General features: G+C 44.5%; 1 protein-coding gene across 4 annotated transcripts in view; it reads right to left on the bottom strand.

Moving 5' to 3' along the window:
* The window catches only part of SLC39A11 (solute carrier family 39 member 11), a 349,879-nt gene that overhangs the window by 217,853 nt on the left and 115,947 nt on the right, over nt 1–16,079 (bottom strand). For 3 of the 4 annotated variants that reach the window (XM_058168375.1, XM_058168377.1, XM_058168374.1), the window contains exon 5: nt 15,337–15,481. In XM_058168375.1, the coding sequence (XP_058024358.1) occupies nt 15,337–15,481 (145 nt within the window). The remainder of the gene's footprint in view (nt 1–15,336; nt 15,482–16,079) is intronic. The other variant, XM_058168376.1, reaches the window with a different exon arrangement.

The raw sequence follows: 16,079 nt of genomic DNA, 5'->3' as shown, positions 1-16,079 counted from the left end.
TCTACTACAAAAGATGAAAGCTTCTAACTTAGTCCTGCCATTTATTTTATGTTAGTAGTCACCTTGCATGCTTAAATTGTAGAGATTTAAGGCCTAATAGGTGGCCTTATGAAGCCTGTGTATCATTAAATAACCTTGATAATGAATTCTGTTTTTGAAATATTTCATGCATGCTAGTTTTGTCCCCACAATTATTCCCCCATGTCTCTTTTTAACTGCTTGCCAATCCATAGCAGCCAAGAGCCTTAAACACAAGCAAATTAATTTACCTTTATGAATCTTCAGGATATTCATTTATACATTCCCAGGAGTTTACATATAGTTGCATCACCAAGAGTTAAAGAGGTAGTGGCAACATAATGTAGAAGAGTCATGCCAGGAGTTGTGATTATTAATTTTATATTCACAGGGGATCCTGGAACTAACAGAGTGAAACTGCTACAATTTAGCACATTTAAGTCCCATAAAAAAATGTAGCTCAGCTGTACTGAACTATACTACAGCTTCTATTGCAGAGGATGGCATCATATTGGTAATGTCATCCCATGTAATCACGATCCAGTAGTTTTACATTGATTTTTCATTTATTTACCCAGTTATATGGCTGCCTAACTCAAATTCTCTGACTCCAGGTGACTAAACCAAGACTAAACTTGTCTCAAGGAAGAATTATTTATTGCATGGATCCACCCACACATATCCTCCCTGGAGCCTTAACCAATGAAGGAGGGCTGGTTGAGAGTCAGTTTGGTGTAGTGCTTAAGGCACCAGGCTAGAAAACAGGAGACCATGAGTTCAAGTCCCACTTTAGCCACGAAAGCCAGCTAAGTGATCTTGGGCCAGTCAGTCTCTCAGCCTAACTCACCTCACAGTGTTATTGTTGGGGGGGGGGAAATAGGAAGAGAAAGATGTGTTTTGATATTTTGTCACTGAGTTATTTGTAAAAATAATAAGGGGGGTTATAAAAAAAATAAATGGATTTAAGACACAAATGCACATTGAGAACCCTTACAACTAACAAAATCAAACTTGTTCCATTTAACACAAGATCATGCCTCAGTCAACTCCATAAGAGTGTCAGATCAGACTCCAACTCAGAGAAACTAGTTGCTTCTCCTGTATTGCCAAATAGATCCAGACTTTGTAAAAAAAACCATACATAGAATAATTCAAGCCTTGAAAAAGAACATCAGCATTCTATCAAAATTTAAAAGTAGACAACTTCATCTATTTAAGATAAGAGTATAGCCACAGATAAAATAAATATATTTCTCAATAAAGATATATCACGGATATACATACCCTGCAACGTCTAGACTGAATGTTTAAATGCCTCGTTAAACTAGTCGTTCATGGATATACAGCGCTCAAGGGCAGCATTAAACACTTACAAGGAACAGTCCAGACACTTCTACTGGACTTCCCAGGGTTTTCAGACTCAACCCTGAAACCAGCTGTCTGGGTAATTTATGACATTTCAGCACTTCTGTCTTACATAACTTCCTCATGGCTACATACTAACAGTTGGAAACCTTCTATCTTGTCAGCAAAACCAGTCCTCCTTCATCAGCTTTAGCACTTTTCTGAGTGGAAGTCAATTTGCTGTTTATTTAATTAGTAATGGATATCACTCAGCTCATAAATGTAAGGATTTCCAGAGCTAGATGATCTGGAGCTTTGGAGCTCAAAAGATTATCTCAACAATAGATGTCTACATGGAGGTGACGTCTATTACCTGTTTGACATACCTGACTGCACTGTTCTCATACAGGATACAATAGATGCACATATGCAGGTGAATTCTGTATTTGTCTTAGTGGGCATTTATCCAGTAGGTCTATCATTAATTTATACATCTAATACAATAGAAGACTTGCTCCATAAATCAGACAGAAAAGTCTTAGCGATCCACCCAGAAACAGCGGGGGAGGGTATCCAATACAAACAAACCGAAAAATAAAAGTCTGACTTTACAGCATTCAGTACTGTCTAGCGTTTCATTTTGTATGAGTTCCTCACTTCACCTCAGTCTTCCTTGGTTGCAGAGAACTATTTACACAACATTCTGAACGACCTTGAAACAAGGGATCATCCTTCATAAATACCTCCTTTCATTTGGAAAATTTAACACAGAGAAAATATCAATTCTGCCAAGGCAGGAGCCTCTGTTCACCTAAAAATGTCATCTTGATGTACCAACTAGGTAGGCAACAGCTGGAGTTTCCATTTGGCTTGCAGTTCAGGTGACCAGTTGCCATTTTTTAGGCTTTTAGTTATTATACTATATTATTTAACGCACAATCTTAAATCAAGCAAGCTATCCACCTAATCACAGAGGGAAACGCTAGTTAATCTCAAAAATGTTGATTCCACAAATCACAACACTACATCGTTCTGATCATGTTCTGATAAAGCCCAAGTTAGTCAAAGATATACAAATACATATATTCCATTCTAGGATGTCTTTTCCACTAGGGAAATACCTCAGTGAATATAAAGGAATTACATTTTGTTATACTCTCACTAATCTTGCAGGTGAAGCCATTCTCCCCCAAAACCTGGGCTACAGATGTCCCTTTAAAGTTTGGAAATATTGTTTGCACATGTGAATTTGCAACTATTTTTTGTCATACAAGCCTGATGTATTATGCATTTTTAAACAGAAGTCCTGTTTTACCTCCTGGATGTCAATTTAAAGACTGTAGGGAGGTTGTGGAAGGGAACTTGGCAAAGCAAATGTATATACTTTAATCATTTCTGTAATTAAAAGGAGAACGGATTCCAGAGGGATTTTTCCAAAACAAACATATTCTCCCTTCGCACTTCCTATCAGTAGAAACTTACATTACTCTGCCTTCTATAGCAGGGGTCTCCAACCTCGGCAACTTTAAGCCTGGAGAACTTCAACTCCCAGAATCCCCCAGCCAGCAAAGCTGGCTGGGGAATTCTGGGAGTTGAAGTCCTCCAGGCTTAAAGTTACCAAGGTTGGAGACCCCTGTTCTATAGGATTGAAGAATATTTATAAACTCTGAAATATTGCCCCCAGTGGCTCTTTATGCTCCAGCACCAAGCCAACCATTCATAAGAACAAAGTAGGAATATCTAATCTTGCACCAGTGCTTCTACAAGCTGTACCAGAATCCATCATGAGGTGAAAACTTTATTTATTTATTTATATTTTTACTGATCTGATTGGATGCTGCTTCACAAGCGTCCTCGTGAAGAAATATCAGTCAGTCTAAACCTAAGAATGTAATATGTTTGCTCAATTCATCCTTGCCGTTTCTCAGTTTGCTTTTCTTTTTAGTCTACCCTTGAGCATCATATTTTAGATTTTGAGATGAGGCAGGGGTCCAATCCATGATTTCTTTTCATTGTTGGCTTTATGATATAATGCTTTTCCAGATTTTGTGATACATAATGATAGATTTCTGCATCACCATGGAGACACAGTGCTAGATACCTACAGATGGATTTCCTCACATGGATGAAAAACCCCATAACCAAAGGGAAGGCATAGGGAATGGCTTTGAAGGACAGGAGAAAAAGCCACCATCAAGGCAAAGGTAGTCAACCAAGAAACTGATTCAAGTAAATGTCTCAGACAAGCCCCTCCTGTTGTGACTGAGGCCCAAGTAATGATCACCAAACACAATTAGTCCTGAACAAATTTATTTTATTAAAACAGCTGAGAATTAATTCATTTTTTTTAAATTTGCATTTATATCCCGCCCTTCTCCGAAGACTCAGGGCGGCTTACACTATGTCAGGCAATAGTCTTCATCCAATTGTATACTATATACAAAGTCAACTTATTGCCCCCCAACAATCTGGGTCCTCATTTTACCTACCTTATAAAGGATGGAAGGCTGAGTCAACCTTGGGCCTGGTGGGACTTGAACCTGCAATATTGCAGGCAGTTGCTGTTAATAACAGGCTGCATTAGCCTGATGAGCCACTAGAGGCTTTCTCATTCTCAGCTTAGTCCAAAACAAATTCTTCATAAACAGTCCTGCAGCCTTATCACCAACCTGTTGTCTTTGGCAACCTGCCAAAGGCTTTTCTTGGCAAAAACCCCACAAAGTTCAAGAGACATTGACAAGAAGCACTGGACTCAACGTTGCTTTTCTACAAAGAACCCAATGGCTCATTGCTGCTCTTTTAAGCCTTATGGGAGTGGCCAATCTTCTTCTGACCTTACTCCCGAGTCATCCTTTTTGCTTCAGCTGCTCTTGCCTTCTGGCAGTTCTTCTCATGTGTGCACTGGGAACAGGCTCCTCCTGTTCCTCTGCCTCTCTGCTGTCTGCCTCTGGAGGCTCTGGAGTCTGCACATCGTTCCCAAATGGCCCTGGCCCCATCTCTTCATTTTACCCACCTCGGAAGGATGGAAGGCTGAGTCAGCCTTCAGCCGGTGAGATTTGAACTGCCAAACTGCAGCTAACAGTCAGCTGATGTAGCCTGCAGTACTGCACTCTAACTACTGCACCACCTCGGCTCTATAAACTGATATTTTAGTTATTTCATGTATTACTGATAAAGGAGAATTTTGTAGCTCCGGGTTGATATGAAGCTCTTTAATGTTATCTGAGCTTGGCTGTTTTCTTGCAGATGTTTCATTACCCAAAGTAGGTAACATCATCAGTGCTAGCAAAGAATGGGGTTTGTTCTCAATTCTTTGGTTCGGTGGTATTGTTTATTTCTTGATTGTTGATCAGATGTTAATCTTGGCATCAATCTACGCTCAACTGGGCATTGATTGTTGGTAGGAAAATGTTTTGGCCTTTTTGGTCCTCTTTTGCCTTGTTGATTGTCTCTTTTACATAGTATGTTGATATTGTTTATGTCTATGTATCGATTGATGGCTGATTTGTTGGATTACCCTGAAGAGTCTACAGTGTAAAAACCGCAACAGCTACTACGGAAGACAAACAGGTAGAAGACTAGCAGAAGGCATCCATGAACACCAATTAGCTGTCAGAAGACATGATGAAAACTCCTTAATTTCACAACAATTGGACAGTCTTAACCATAGTTTCAACTGGGAAATCATGATCATCCTAGACAAGTCAAGTCCCAAAAATGCTAGAGAATTCCTGGAAGCCTGGCACTCTAACAAATTACCTTGAGAGTAATTGCATACTGCTTCATTCTGATGTGACATGCAAGTACATAAGGATTGGATTGTGTTTACTCATTTGCATCTCCATGTTGTGACCAATATTTGCAGAATGCTATGGGCTACTAGAATTCCAAGAGTGCTCAAAGAAAGTAGCCATAAGCATACTGCAACTTTTAGAAATATTAGAACCTTAGTAAACTTATGGTTAGTGTGGCGGCGTCCATTTTGGGTGCGTGGGGGCAGCGTCCCGGCTTGGCCTGTCCACAGCCGTTCTAGCCTGGAGGCTTGAAGGCCGCAATAAAAGGATCTTTTCCTGCTGTCTGGCGGCTTCCCGGCGGCGATTGTTCATCGGTTCCCTCAGACGGCGTTTTCCCAGCTGGGCATTTTCCTATCGGTGGGGGGATCTCTCCCCTAGCCAATAAGGCCCTCCATCGGCAGCTGGGATTCCCCAATGGCTGCGGCTGTATCCTCCCGGCGATGGCGGTTCCATCTGCGGTGTTTCTTGCCGCCCTGGCCGTTCTTTGTCCATTCTCGGGGTTTCTGGCTTCCTGATCAATTCCTGCCTCGCCAGAGGACTTTGGTGTGAAAAATAGAGGTTGGTACGATCCTCTGGGTTTTAATCTGGCTGGACTGTTCCGTAATGCCTTGGATTGAGCTGAGTCATCTGGAGGGACGAAGTGAATGGCAGCGATGGCAGAAAGGGAGGAACGAGGGAGACATATTCTGCGACAACCCCATTATGGTCTGTGTCATCTTGGTCCTGTGTGCCTTGAAGAGGTCTGGGAATGTCATCTATCAGACTATTTGTTCTATTCGATCATTCCCAGGGCTTTGGCCTTGGAAGATTGACTATCGAACTTCTCCATCTTCGATTGACTATCGAACTTTTTCCATCTGCACCAGGCCCTAAATGGACCCAATTAATTTGAAATAGGCTTTATTTATTATCTATATCGATCAGGGTCAATGCCACCTTCAACAGGGGGAGCGGGATGACCCGTTGCAGGGACGAGCTGAGTGAGTTTAGTGGTTATCTATACGATAAAATTGTTCAGCTTCGGGACGGTCTGGACCAAAATTGGGTAGATTCAGGTGAGACGTCGGAGAGTGGTCTTGGTGAGATTGTTTGGGATGAGTTTGACCCTGTGGCTCCTGAGGACATGGACAGGTTGCTGGGTAGATTGAACGCCACCACGTGTTTACTGGACCCGTGCCCCTCCTGGTTGGTACTGGCCACTCAGGAGGTGACACGAGGCTGGCTCCAGGAGATTACGAATGCTTCTTTGGTGGAAGGAGTCTTTCCGGCCGCCTTGAAAGAGGCGGTGGTGAGGCCCCTCCTCAAGAAGCCTTCCCTGGACCCAGCTGTTTTAGGTAATTATCGTCCAGTCTCCAACCTTTGTTTCGCGGTGATGGTTGTAGAGAGTGTGGTGGCATGTCAATTACCCCAGTACCTGGATGAAACTGTCTATCTAGACCCGTTCCAGTCCGGCTTCCGGCCCGGATACAGCACTGAGACGGCTTTGGTCGCGTTGGTGGATGATTTCTGGAGGGCCAGGGATAGGGGTTATTCCTCTGCCTTGGTCCTATTAGACCTCTCAGCGGCTTTTGATACCATCGACCATGGTATCCTGCTGCACCGGTTGGAGGGATTGGGGGTGGGAGGCACCGTTTTTCGGTGGTTCTCCTCCTATCTCTCCGATCGGTCGCAGACGGTGTTGACAGGGGGGCAGAGGTCGACCCCAAGGCGCCTCACTTGTGGGGTGCCGCAGGGGTCGATTCTCTCGCCCCTCCTGTTCAACATCTATATGAAGCCGCTGGGTGAGATCATCAATGGTTTCGGTGTGAGGTACCAGCTGTACGCTGATGACACCCAGCTGTACTTTTCCACACCGGACCACCCCAACGAAGCTATCGAAGTGTTGTCCCGGTGTCTGGAGGCCGTACGGGTCTGGATGGGGAGAAACAGGTTCAAGCTCAATCCCTCCAAGACAGAGTGGCTGTGGATGCCAGCATCCCGGTACAGTCAGCTGCAGCCGCGGCTGACTGTTGGGGGCGAGTCATTGGCCCCGATGGAGAGGGTGCGCAACTTGGGCGTCCTCCTGGATGAACGGCTGTCCTTGGAAGATCATTTGGCGGCCGTCTCCAGGAGGGCTTTTTACCAGGTTCGCCTGGTGCGCCAGTTGCGCCCCTTTCTAGACCGGGATGCCCTATGCACAGTCACTCACGCTCTCGTGACGTCTCGTCTGGACTACTGCAATGCTCTTTACATGGGGCTCCCCTTGAGGAGCACCCGGAGGCTCCAGTTAGTTCAGAATGCGGCTGCGCGGGTGATAGAGGGAGCCCCTCATGGCTCCCATGTGACACCTCTCCTGCGCAGACTGCACTGGCTACCTGTGGTCTTTCGGGTGCGCTTCAAGGTTTTGGTGACTATCTTCAAAGCGCTCCATGGCATAGGGCCAGGATATTTACGGGACCGCCTGCTGCTACCGGATACCTCTCACCGACCCGTGCGCTTTCACAGAGAGGGACTCCTCAGGGTGCCGTCGGCCAAACAGTGAAGGCTGGCGACACCCAGGGGAAGGGCCTTCTCTGTGGGGGCTCCCACCCTCTGGAACGAGCTTCCCCCAGGACTTCGCCAACTTCCTGACCTCCGAACCTTTCGCCACGAGCTTAAGACACATCTATTTATTTGCGCAGGACTGGACTAGATTTTAAATTCGAATTGGTTTTAATGGGGATTTTATTATTTTTATTATCATCATTTTAATTATTCGGCCAATTATAATAAGTTTTTTAATGGATGTTTTTATTTGTATTTATATGTATATTTTTATCTGGTTGTTAACCGCCCTGAGTCCCTAGGGAGATAGGGCGGTATAAAAATACGAAAAATAAATAAAAAAATAGCCGCCTTTTTCCTTATGAGATATTCACCTGCTGAACTTCTTCGCTTGCGAGAATCCCCCGCCTCGCAAGAATGGCCCTCCATGTTATCGAGGGCCTGCCTTAATGAAGGGTCTTGGGACCCAGAGAGGTGGCATGCGTCCAAGAAGAATCTTTGGGGGTTTTTAAATAAGTTTTTAATTAAGGGTTTTTTAGAGGGGGGGAGGGTAAGGACGGGTGGGGGGGACCCGTCGGGGAGGGTGCCAAGTCCAACGTGTGTTCGCGGCGTTAATGTAACAGGTCTGGAGGTGACGGGGGAGGGTTTCGCTCCAGTTCATCAGGGTTGTTCTATTGTCATGGTAAGTGGGAGGGGCAGATATGACAGAAGCGGGGGGGCATATCATGTTTCCGGGGTGCGCCCTCGCTTTTTAAGAGCGATCGCGCACTCTGGCCCCTCAGAATTTTCCCGTTCCCCGAGTGGCCAGAGTACTCAGGACTTGGGCCTCTGGCTGATGTTATGCAATGCGAGGTCTGTGGTGAACAAAGCCCCCCTGATTTCAGACCTAATTCAGGAGGGGACCACGGATGTTATGGGCATTACGGAGACCTGGTTGGGCAGGGAAGGGGGGGTTCCCCTAGTTGAGATGTGCCCACCGGGTTTCCGAGCATTCCATCAGCCAAGGTAGGGGTGGGGGGGTGGCGGTTATTATCAAGGGAAGCCTGGAACTGAGGGAGACCACTGTGCCTCAGATAGCTGGTTGTGAATCCCTCTATGTGAAGTGGGGTCATAGAACTCAGGTGGGCTTGTTGATCAAGTACCTGGCTCCTTGCTGCATGACAACAGCCCTGCCCAAGCTGTTGGAGTTGCTGGTCAGGCTGGCAGTTGAAACCCCTAGACTGTTGGTCATGGGGGATTTCAATTTGCCATCAGCTGACGTGGCATCCTCGACAGCCCGGGAGTTCATGGTCTCCATGACGGCCATGGACCTGACTCAATTAGTGGATGGCCCTACCCACATCGGGGGAGGCACTCTAGATCTGATTTTTGTCTCAGGCCAGTAGTTGAATGATCTGATTGTAAATGATTTAGTCGTCGATCCTTTGTCATGGTCAGATCATTATCTTCTTCGTCTGGACTTTCTGACCGCTACTCAACACCGCAGGGAGACAGAACCAATGTGTTGGTTCCATTCCAGGCACCTGATGGACCCAGAGAGGTTCCTGATGAAGCTTGGGCCGTTTCCTGAGAATCTGGCCCGCGGCACGGCTGAAGAACTAGTCGCGGCCTGGGAACAGGCCGCGGATGGGGCTTTGGACCGTGTCGTGCCTTTGCGGCCTCTGACCCGGCGCAGGTCTCAATCAGCTCCTTGGTTCTCTGAGGAGCTGAGGGAGATGAAGCGCCGGAAAAGACACCTAGAGAGTGCCTAGCGGTCCAGCCGTTCAGAAGCCGACCGACCACGGGTTACGTCATTTATTCAGACCTATCTGGTGGCATTGAGGGAGGCTAAGTGTACCTACGTTTCCTCCTTTATTGCTTTGGCAGATAATCGCTCGGCCGCCCTGTTCCGGGTGACCCACTCTCTCCTTCAACCAGAGGCGCGGGATGACCCCCTACAGGGTCGTGCCGAAGATTTTAGTGCGTATCTGCACGATAAAATCGCTCAGCTTCGGGATGGACTGGACCAAAATTGGATAGATCCAGGTGAGACGCCAGAGCCTTGTCTTGTTGAGACTGTTTGGGAGGAGTTTGACCCTGTGACTCCAGAGGAGGTGGACAGGTTACTGGGAAGGCGGAATGCCACGACATGTTTACTGGACCCGTGCCCCTCCTGGTTGGTGCTGGCCACACAGGAGGTGACATGGGGCTGGCTCCAGGGGATTATCAACGCTTCTCTGTTGGAGGGGACTGTCCCCTCCGCCTTGAAAGAGGCGGTGGTGAGGCCTCTCCTCAAGAAGCCTTCCCTGGACCCGGCCATTTTAGGTAATTATCGTCCTGTCTCCAACCTTCGCTTTGTGGCGAAGGTTGTAGAGAGTGTGGTGGCACGTCAGCTACCCCAGTTCCTGGATGAAACGGTCTATCTAGACCCGTTCCAGTCCGGCTTTCGACCTGGATACAGCACCGAGACAGCTTTGGTCGTGTTGGTAGATGATCTCTGGAGAGCCCGGGACAGGGGTTATTCCTCTGCCCTGGTCCTGTTAGATCTCTCAGCAGCTTTTGATACCATCGACCATGGTATCTTGCTGCGCCGGTTGGAGGGTTTGGGAGTGGGAGGCACCGTTTTGCGGTGGTTCTCCTCCTATCTCTCTGACCGGTCGCAGACGGTGTTGACAGGGGGGCAGAGATCGAGTTTGAGGCGCCTCATGTATAGGGTGCCTCAGGGGTCGATTCTCTCGCCCCTCCTGTTCAACATCTATATGAAGCCGCTGGGTGAGATCATCAATGGCTTTGGGGTGAGTTACCAACTGTACGCTGACGATACGCAGCTGTACTTTTCCACCCCAGGCCACCCCAACGAAGCTGTCGAATTGCTGTCCCAGTGTCTGGAAGCCGTACGGGTCTGGATGGGAAGAAACAGGCTCAAAATCAACCCCTCCAAGACGGAGTGGCTGTGGATGCCAGCGTCCCGGTACAGTCAGTTGCAACTGCGGCTGACTGTTGGGGGCGAGTCATTGGCCCCAATGGAGAGGGTGTGCAACTTAGGCGTTCTCCTGGATGGTCGGTTGTTCTTTGAAGAACATCTGACAGCCGCCTCCAGGAGAGCTTTTCATCAGGTTCGCCTGATTCGCCAGTTGCGCCCCTTTCTAGACTGGGATGCCTTATGCATGGTCACTCATGCTCTGGTTACCTCTCGCCTGGATTATTGCAATGCTCTCTACATGGGGCTCCCCTTGAAGAGCACCCGAAGGCTCCAGTTAGTCCAGAATGCAGCTGCACGGATAATATATGGAGCGGTTCGGAGCGCCCATATAACACCCATCCTTTGCAGACTGCACTGGCTAATGATCCATTTGTTAAGCTACTGAAGTTCGCAGATGACACAACAGTGATTGGTCTCATTCGAGACAATGACGAATCCGCATATAGACGAGAGGTCGAACGACTAGCCTTGTGGTGCAACCAAAACAATCTGGAACTGAACACACTCAAAACCGTAGAAATGGTGGTAGATTTTAGGAAAAACCCTTCCATACTTCCACCTCTCACAATACTTGACAACACAGTATCAACAGTAGAAACCTTCAAATTTCTGGGTTCTATCATATCGCAAGATCTCAAATGGACAGCTAACATCAAAAACATCATTAAAAAAGGACAACAAAGAATGTTCTTTCTGCGCCAACTCAGTAAGCTCAAACTGCCCAAGGAGCTGCTGATCCAATTCTACAGAGGAATTATTGAGTCTGTCATTTGCACCTCTATAACTGTCTGGTTCGGTTCTGCAACCCAACAAGAAAAACACAGACTTCAGAGGATAATTAGAACTGCAGAAAAAATAATTGCTACCAACTTGCCTTCCATTGAGGACCTGTATACTGCACGAATCAAGAAGAGGGCCGTGAAAATATTTGCAGATCCCTCGCATCCTGGACATAAACTGTTTCAACTCCTACCCTCAAACGACGCTATAGAGCACTGCACACCAGAACAACTAGACACAAGAACAGTTTTTTCCCGAAGGCCATCACTCTGCTAAACAAATAATTCCCTCAACACTGTCAGACTATTTACTGAATCTGCAGTAATTAATTTAATTTAATTAATTTAATTAATCGTTTCATAGTTCCCATCACCAATCTCTTTCCACTTATGACTGTATGACTATAACTTGTTGCTGGCAATCCTTATGATTTATATTGATATATTATCATCAATTGTGTTGTAAATGTTGTACCTTGATGAACGTATCTTTTCTTTTATGTACACTGAGAGCATATGCACCAAGACAAATTCCTTGTGTGTCCAATCACACTTGGCCAATAAAATTCTATTCTATTCTATTCTAAATTCTATTCTACCCGTTGTCTTCCGGGTGCGCTTTAAGGTATTGATTATCACCTTTAAAGCGCTCCATGGCTTAGGACCGGGTTACTTACGGGACCGTCTACTGCCATCCAGTACCTCCAAGCAATGTCAACTGGTGGCCCCCAGGGGAAGGGCCTTCTCTGTGGGGCTCCTACCCTGTGGTACGAACTTCCCCCGGGACTTTGACAACTACCAGACCTTCGGACCTTTCGCCGCAAACTTAAGACATATCTATTCCGTCACTCAGGACTGGCTTGAATTTTAGTTTTTAGCTGATTTTATGGGTTTTAAATTTTTATTAATTTTATAGGGTTTGATTGTATTTTAAAATTGGGCCAAATTTAATAAGTTTTTTAATTGTCTGTTTTTAGTATTGTATGTGTTTTCATTGTTATTTTATTTTGGCTGTTAACCGCCCTGAGTCCTTCGGGAGAAGGGCAGTATACAAATTAAATAATTATTATTATTATTATTATTATTATTATTATTATTATTATTATTATTATTATTATTATTATTATTATTATTATTATTATTATTATCTCTTTGCCCTCCTTGACTCATGATTCATTGCATTTATACACAGCGTTCATCCCTACCGGCCAGAATGCAACATGTCTCTGAAAAAAGAAAGCATACCAGTCCCCATTTGTGTCTTTTTCACATATTAAAATGTGAGACAGGAAAAAAGCAATATTTTTTCTCTGGCAGAGAGAAAAGTAAGCAATCCATAGCAGGGGGCAAAGTTCTGCCAATAGTTTTCATAGTACTTATTTACAAAAAAAACCACCCTTCTGATATGAATACCAACATGCTAAAGATGTTAGGGAAGAAGATAGACTTTAGTTTATTTTTTTCATTTTTGGAAAATAAATGCTCTTCAATTCCTGCAAACCCAAAGAAGTTGATTGAACTGCCTTCTGAATTCTCACAATCTGCAGTTCAATCAACTTTTAATTTATTTTCATCATTCTTTGTGATGCGATAACCCAGCGGTGAAATGCTACCAGTTTGGACCAGTTCGGGAGAACCCGTAGCGGAGATTGGGGATGGTTTGCCGTACCAGTAGCAGTTGCTGGCTGGCCACGCCCCCGAACCGGTCCACAGCCCGCAGCCCTGCCATGCTTCCCTGCCTTCCACGCTGCCAAACTCATTGTTCAGACATTGTTCGGAGTATCAGCGATCTAAGGAAATGTCTTCCAACTCTTCAAGATTGACTTTAAGAGCTCCGAGAAGCCGACAGCAAAAGTAGCGGCAGCAGGGGCGACAGGTGTGTGTGTGTGTGTGTGTGTGTGTCCCTCCACGGTCCTCCTCTCTCAGGTGACAACGAGGGCTTCGCTGCATCTTTTCCTAAGAGGAGCAGTGTCTGCCTCCAAGTCCTTGCAGAGGGACACACACGCACACACATATACACACACATCCCTGTCGCCCCCGCTGCCACTACTTTTGCTGTTGGTTTCTCAGCACTCTTAAAGTCAATCTTGAAGAGCTGGAAGACGTTTCCTTAGATTGCCTAATGTCAGCGATCTAAGGAAACGACTTCTTACATCTTCTCCTCCCCATTCCCCCCCCTCTCCGTTTTTCCATTTCTTTGCCTGGATTCTGCTTCTTACACCTTCTCCTCCCCATTCTCCCCCCTCATTTTTCCTTTTTTGTGCCTGGATTCTGCTTCTTACACCTTCTCCTCTCCATTCCCCACCCCTCATTTTTCCATTTCTGTGCCTGGATTCTGCTTCTGCAAGAAAAGGCTCCAAAGTTTGCTTGGGTGGCGGAGGGAAACTCAAAGCGTTGGGGGCTTCAGAAGGGCAGAATGTACTTCAAAATGTGCAGCTCCTGGCTTTAACAGTGAGTGACATCAAGTTGGCCACGCCCACCTGGTCACATGACCACCAAGCAACGCCCATCAAACCATGCCCACAGAACCAGTAGCAAACATTTTTACATTTCACCCCTGGGATAACCACTCCCTTAAATCATCTTAAACTACCTTAAAAGAGATTCCTCATTTTAAAAAAAAACCCCAAGGGTTCTTATGTGCCTCATGAAATACTGAGTACTGAAGCAAATCTTTAACAAGATGGTTTCTGGGTTTAGAGCTACCACTACTATATAGAATTGGTTCTTGTAGTCAATGTTCACCTTAGAAAACAAACAAGCCAATACATTTGTATCTCTATGATATCCAGCAAATCAGAAAAGGAAAATATTGTGGAATATTAACACTCTATGTGAAAGTTTTACATAAAGTGGAAATACAGTCTCATACAATGGAATCTAGTTTGTACTATCTTTTGTGATATAAAGACAATACATTTCTATGAACATTCCACAAACATTGGGTACTCATAAGTGTTTACTGGGCAACTTTAGATTTATTTTTAAAACTGTTTCTTTTTTCTTGCTTTCTTTTTTTGTACTTTCAAAGGTACATTCTTCAAATTTGTAAATTAAGTTTTATCAACAGTCCATTAAACACTAAATAGCTGTAGGTCCTTAATAGGCATTTTAAAAACCATTTCAATTTATTTTTCTGTGTTTACAGGAAGACTCCAAATAATAATTTCTAACTTTATTTTTGTGTCCCTTGCTTTTTTTATCTAATGGAGCGGTCCCACTCAGGTTCCAAACCAAACCTACAAAGTGATAATGTATCCCAGCTTTTAACAGCTTGAATTCCAGGAAAGAATCTAAGGACATCCATTCTCCCCTCCAAATTTATGCCAATTGGGGCTACTATTCCCTTCCCAGCTGGCTAAAGAGCTGTTTAATGGGCAAAGAAAAGCAATGGAGTAAGTATGAAAGCACTAGGGCCAGTGAATCCAAACCTGTTTTTACTGATTAGGATTACAATTAAGATAATTCTCCCTAAATCTCTCTGCAGCAGGGATACTATTATCTTAACAAGAATTACTAAGGAAGAGGGCTTGGATAGTTAGCATACTTTACTATTCCACCAGCTGGTAAGTAACCCCCAACCAGGCCAAGTAAAGGAAGTCATAGAGGAAACAGACAAGGAACTCATTGAATCCATAGAGAGCCTACATGAATTTCAAAGAATCAGGATTCGTCATTCCAAATAGGATAGCCATCTTCCAGACCAAAGAGCATTCTAAATATGACATGCAAGTATTAGGATCTAAGGTAGAAATTTAGAGGATGAAAAATACCAAAGAAAGAAGCTGCCCCACTTCTATCCATTTTCTTAATTTTTTTCAATGACATACACACATGTAGGATGTGCATATGCACATACGTATACATATGTACTCTACTATCATATTAACTTGATGGTATATGACAGGATGCTTGCCTGAGTGTAAAGCTGTTCTACCTATCCGGATGGACAGTTCATTTTCATACTCCTGATGATCCGGGACCTGTTGTTCATATTTCTCCTTAATCACTCTTGAATCATAATTTAAAGCCAATGATGTTTGAGGAGACATACTGATATCCTGAAAGACAGAAAACAAATCAAAATGCACATTTTATTTTGTTTCTTTTTTTAATGGAATTCAGCCCAATTTTATGCTATATTCTTCCAGAAGAATTAATCTGACATATGTGTCTATATCCAAGCACAGTGAACCTTAATACATTTTTATATCTGATGTTTCAACTAGCTTTGATGTTGTCAAAATTATATACTGTTTTGTTTAAGGTATGATGGGCATACAGGGAACAGGTGCTGTCAGAGACATGTGCTTTGTAATCTCAGTTCCACGAGTCACATGAATCTTTATACAATAGATACTAGTCTGAACATGGCATCTAATAGCTGAGGCGATACTGAATTCACAACATATAATATTGGTTATATTCATTTATACTTTACTACCTAATTTTTAAAAATTATTTGCCACTTTATATTGATTCTTTCTTAACCATCCTAGCTGGATACGGGATTTGAGTGCCCTGGAGTCAAAAACAGCAGGTCTGTTTAGCCTGGGGAAAAGAAGATAATAGGGAAAAAATATAGCCATATTTGGCTTTTGGTAAGACTACAATGTAAGACAATTCTTCAGACGAGACAAATGGGACATCAAAAATCCT

The sequence above is a fragment of the Ahaetulla prasina genome, chromosome 2 (assembly GCF_028640845.1).
Source record: "Ahaetulla prasina isolate Xishuangbanna chromosome 2, ASM2864084v1, whole genome shotgun sequence".
Lineage (NCBI taxonomy): Eukaryota > Metazoa > Chordata > Lepidosauria > Squamata > Colubridae > Ahaetulla > Ahaetulla prasina.
The sequence above is the reverse complement of the archived record's forward strand: the minus strand, read 5'-3'. Positions and strand labels throughout refer to the sequence as shown.